The 5,478-nt window shown below is 51.5% G+C and overlaps 1 protein-coding gene across 1 annotated transcript; it reads right to left on the bottom strand.

Annotated features, from left to right (window-relative positions):
• Positions 1-281: 281 nt before the first annotated feature.
• LOC127543173 (mortality factor 4-like protein 1) lies at positions 282-2,208 on the bottom strand. The gene has a single exon (XM_051969189.1). It carries the CDS (start codon positions 1,812-1,814, stop codon positions 423-425), a length of 1,392 nt encoding a protein of 463 aa, XP_051825149.1. The 5' UTR covers positions 1,815-2,208; the 3' UTR covers positions 282-422.
• Positions 2,209-5,478: the final 3,270 nt, after the last annotated feature.

Consider the following 5,478-nt stretch of genomic DNA (forward strand, 5'->3'; position numbering starts at 1 on the left):
CTCCCAGCACGGAAACAAGATGGCGGGGACTTCAAGCCCCCCCTCCCCCACATGAATCCGGCAGATGTTACAGAACGCTCGAACCATTATGACGCTAAATCCCTCTAAAGTAATGAGGGGATCTACTAAACCCTATACAATGTATTCTCTAATATCTTATCACTAACCGCCCACCCCACCCACCCAGGAGTTTGGCCAGTAAAGAGCCGCCCTCCCCTCCCCCCTCCCGCTTTCTCTTTTCCCGCCATCCCCTCCCCCTTGCGGTTTCCCCACGTGGGGCCCGCCGGCGGCCTTTCCCGCCCGCATGTAACCAAAAAATTCAAAATCAAAAAATAACAATCTCAAAAAAAACGAGCACGCCCGAGACTGAACGAAGGCTGCCGGAGCAGGCAACCTGGCGTGCCGGCACGGCCGGCGGCCGCTCACTCGACCCTCTCGAGGTACTCGGCGCTGGCGGACTCGTAGTCCTCCGCACTGAAGAGCACCGAGGTGTTGCTGGCTAGGTACTTGAGGAAATCGTGCATGTGGCCCAGCAGCAGGTTGAGGCTGCTGTCATCCAGGGCCGTGTAGGCCAGCATCGAGCCGAGCTGCACAAAGAGGCGCAGCAGATGGGCCCCCCCGTAGATCTGGGACATGCGCAGGGTGGGGTGGCTGGCTACGATGTCGTTGTATTGGGGCCGCTCAAACTTATAGAGCAGCTGAGTACCCAACATCACGTTGAAATACTCTTTGATGCCGGCCACCAGCTCCTGCACGGCGTAGCGCTTGGTGAGCACCCCCGAATTCTGCTGCAGGAGGGCGTACTCGGCCAGGATCTCGTCAACATTCTTCCGGGCCGGAAGAATGAAGAGCTTTTTGCTGTGGATCACCAGCTCCCAATCTTTAACGAGCAGGGGCTTCAGGGCATTGGGCAGGGTCACCTTGACCTCCCGCCTTTTGATATATTTCTTTTCGGGCACAGGGCCGACCACGGCCAGGGCCTTCTCGCCCTCCCTGTCTTTGGGCCCCTCGGCCCCTCCCTCTCTGCTGCAGTGGCTGCTGCCCTCCCCGGGGTCAGAGGCCCGGCTACAGGTTTCAGAGGAGGCCGAGGAGGAGTCGTCGCTATCACTATCCCTCCCGGCCGCACTGTAGCGCAACACACGGCTCTCAGGGATCCACTCGTAAGACCAGGTGGTCACGGGGGCACGCTGCTCTCGAATACTGAAAAAAGCGCTCGCAGCGCTACAGCCAGGCACGGCGAAGCCGGCACTAGTGGTGCCGGCGCTGGCCCCGGCCCCGGCCTCGGTGCTGGCCCCGGCCTCGGCACTGGCCCCGGCCCCGGCCTCGGTGCTGGCCCCGGCCCCGGCCCCGGCCTCGGAGCTGGCCCCGGCCCCGGCCTCGGCCTCGGTGCTGGCCCCGGCATCGACCCCGGCCCCGGCCTCGACCCCAGCCACGGCGCCGACCTCGACCTTGGCCTCAGTGCCGGCCTCGGCCCCGCTGCCGGGGCTGGTCTCTCCCAGGCTACCCTCGTGACTTTTGCAGGCGCCATCCTCAGAACCTTTGCTGATGCTACCGGAGGTGGTGGGCCCCGGGGAGGGGGGGGGCGGCATGGGAGTGGCGTAGGGATAGGCCCTGCCTCCAGACAAGAAGCGGCTCATCCCCGAGCCGCTCTCGAGCTTGTAGCGCACCAAATACTGGACCTGCCTATTTTCTATGGCCACACGGATGCACTCGGCCTCCCGGATTATGGGCCCGTGGAAGGTGAGTACCCGTTCCCCCTCCTGGATGGTGGGCAGGATGGGCATTTTCTTACACTCAGGCTTGGAGAAAGCCATCGCTCAGCAGCTGGGCTCTAGGGAGGGCTGGCTGGATAGGGAACCACCGGATCTGGAACCACTGGATCTGGACCTGGAACCACCGGAACTCGAGCTGGAACGAGCCGACCTGGAACCACAGGATCTGGAAGCACTGGATCTGGACCCGCCTGGAGCTGGAACCGCTGGAACTGGAACCGCTGGAACTGGAACCGCTGGAACTGGAACCACTGGAACTGGAACAGCCGGAGCTGGAAGCGAGCAGACCTGGATCTGGAATGAGCTGGAGCCCAGACCGGCCCGAGCCACTACACGTGGCCTGGAAGAGCAGCCGAGGAGCTCGAGGCTCAGAGACTTAGGCTCGGCGTGGTGGGCGCACACTCCCCGGCTCAGAGCTCCGCCAAGAAGGTGCTGCCTCACCGCTCTCACCAACGGTCTGAGCGGGCCGGGGACGCCGGCGCAGGCGTATAAATGCGGGTGCCGCCCCCAAGCCCCCACTTTGGAACAATGTAACAAAAGAGAACGCCAAACGCTAGTTCCAGAAGCTACTGAAAGGGGTGCGGCCTGGGAAGGTTACTCAAGGTCTGGTGCTATTTAGGTTCAAATTTGAGACTCGTGACATCCCGGCTGTGTTATCCCGGCCGGCCCCCTCCTCTTCCCGTGCCTCAGCTTCCCCCTCTTGAAAAATACCCCCAGCAAATCCCAGATCCTCTCTAAGCACTCTTTCCAATTTAACTTTCTGACAACTTAGACCAAAATGTGCCCCACGGCTTGCTGAAAGGAGAAAGCTATCATATTTGGAGCCAAAGGACCTGTATTTGAATCAATCCTCTCCTACTCCTTAGCCACCATACCTTCTCTAGGTCTCGGGTATATCGCATAAAAAGGGAGGGGCTTCTCGGGTGGTTTCTCGAGCCCCATCCAGTTTCCATATTCTGTGATTCTGAGAACCTCCATTTGTGAGTCCCTAAGAAATAGTCTCGAGTAGGGGAACTAAGGCGTCCAAAAACTTTATCTTTTGATAACTGTCAATAGAATTGTTTTTTTTTTCCATGATCCTGGATATTTTATTTTATGTCTTGCAAAGCATATTAGTCTGAGAGGTCCATAAGCTGCTTTGGGAGAGTGCTGCCCAAGGGGTCTACGATGCGAAAAATGCCCATGTCTGCTAGCAAGCAGTAGATCAAAGAGTCTAAACCTTTGTGGTTTGGGGCATGCCCTCCTGCCCACTCTAGGCGTTGGTTTTCTTTTCTGTAAAATGGGGGGGGGGGTTAGACCAGATGGTCTCGAGGGTCCCTGGTCCTTTGACGGCCCTCACCGAGGCACATAATTTCTGTCGGCTTCCCGGCATTTAATTTCTATCGTATTTAGCAATTCTATCGAAACTGATCATTCTCTCCATTTAATTTCTAATCAGAACTAGCTCACTTTAAGTGCAGGGTGCTTTACAAATAGGATCCTCATAACAATCAGAGAGCAAGGAGCTTTCAGGATACCCAATTTTTCAGGATACCAAACACAACTGAGGAAACTGACAAAACTGAGGAAACTGACAAATCTGATGCTAAAATGACTTGTTAGCAAGTGTATGACACTGAATGATCCTAGAGAGCTCTAAAGACGGCTCTACCTCCAGCTGCCCCTGTTTATCTTGGAAATGCTCGGCTTGGAGGGATTCGAGCTGACCTAAAATATAGAGTTCCAATCCCGCCAAGTGATGCCAGTGTAGAATCGTTTCCAGACCAATGGAAATTCCAAGTAGCTCAGGTGTGTGGCCAGCCCCAGCCCAGGAAGCCGGGTCCAGGGGTCAAGTAGCAAGAAGCATCACTGAGAGCCCTTGCCTGTACCTTGCACAGTCTCTCCTCCCTCCCCCCACAGTGGTCACTGGACTAGAGGGGAAAGCAAAACCATTCACTGTATTACTTAGTCAAGTAACTCCACAGCTTGTTAAAAATGTGCATATGGGAGTCCTTTTCTCCATATTACTTTTTTCACAAAATTTGGCATTAGACTAATGACTAAGATCAAGTCTAGCCTTGATTATAATTCACAGAGTTTTTTCTTCTTTTATGTGACTTTTCAATTAATAAGCATTGCTTTTCTTCCCTGCCCATCTCCAACCTCAGTTTAAAAGAAAACAATCTTCCTAACTCATACATTTTCCATTTTTCTTTCCTTCTTCTTTCTCTCTGTCTCTCTCCCCTCTCTCCTTTTCTTTCCTGCTCTTTCCTTCTTTCTTTCTCTTCCTTTTTCTCTTCCTTGTGGTTGTGAATATTTTGCAGGGTTTTTTTTGAAAACTGTTCATCTCCTCTGGGGAATGACCGGTCTAATTTATTCATTATTATGTGCCTTGTCTCTCAATTTTTATCGAGGAGATTTGATACAAAAATGTTTTCCCATTCAAACACGTCCCTCCTTACCCTTGACACACTAATGTTGCTTTTCCAGAACTTTTTCAGCTTAAAGTACACAAAATTGCCTATTTTACGTGTATTTTATCCCCGTCTCTTTGGTTGGGGACACATCTACCCAGAGCCAGGGGAGACCTAGGAGCTGCTCGTTTTTTAGTCTGACCATGAATGTGAAGGTTGCACATCCATTTCAAAGATTTGGGGGAAGATGGCATGAGGCAGTAGTGTCAAATTCAAAGACAAACGGGGACCACGAAGCTGTCCGTAAACTCCCCTGAGGACCACAGATGGACTTAGAGAACCACATATTGATAATGTCTAGGTCGTGTTGCATTTTTGTTTTGTTAACTAGTTTGCTATGATTTTGAATCTGGGGCTGGCTGTACCGGGAGTGCCGTGGCATGTAGCCCATGTGTTGGACCCCACTAGTGTCAGGTGATAGTTTAAGCCTCATTTCTGCCAGACTGCTTTAGTCTTTTCCCGGCAGTTTTTTGACACTTTCCTAGAATTTATGTTTTCCACTTTATCAAACCCTGGGTTTTTGAGTTCCATTGTTTCTGATTTTCCCTTATCTACTCTGTTCCGTTGATCTACCTCTCTATTTTTTAGCCAATACCAGATGGATATGATTGCTGCTTTATAATAGTTTGAGGTCTAGAAGTGGTCTCCCCTTTTTCTCTAGGGTCTCGTTTTGTCATTTCCCTACAAGTCCAGAGCTTTTGTTTTTCCAAATAAATGGTGTCATGGTTTCATCAAATTCTATTAAGTATTCCTATCGTAATTTGATTGGCATAGCATCAAATACTTTGGAATGATGGTCATTTTAATTATACTGGCACACCTCAGCCACAAACATCGAATATTCCTCAACTACTTAGGCTATTGTTCAGTCATTTCTCACTGTCTGGCTCTGTCACCCTGAAGAAGTATAGCTTCTAGGGGAAACAGCAGTAAGGAGGTTCCCTTCGACCTTCGAGTGCTATAGTTCTAACAATCTGTCCCTCAAAGATTGTAAAAGTCTTCTGGCTTAGGAACATGATATTTCTTCCTTAGACGTTAGTTAGGGAAGATATATTAGGGATCCAGAGGCCCTCTGACCTCGGAGTGCTTTTGTTCCAACAATCTGTTAGCGATTCTAAAGTCCTCTCACCTTCGGATAGTCCTAGGTCTGCTGGTCAGTGAGAACCAAGTTGTGTGATATAATATATTATAATAAAATACAATATATATAATAGACAGTTGGGGGTACTACAGAGCACAGACAACCAGGCTTG

This window comes from Antechinus flavipes, chromosome X (assembly GCF_016432865.1).
Source record: "Antechinus flavipes isolate AdamAnt ecotype Samford, QLD, Australia chromosome X, AdamAnt_v2, whole genome shotgun sequence".
NCBI classification, from domain to species: Eukaryota; Metazoa; Chordata; class Mammalia; order Dasyuromorphia; family Dasyuridae; genus Antechinus; species Antechinus flavipes.

Bases quoted from the DNA above. Each gene is read 5' to 3' on its own strand.
- LOC127543173 (XM_051969189.1), bottom strand. From the start codon at position 1,814: ATGGCTTTCTCCAAGCCTGAGTGTAAGAAAATGCCCATCCTGCCCACC.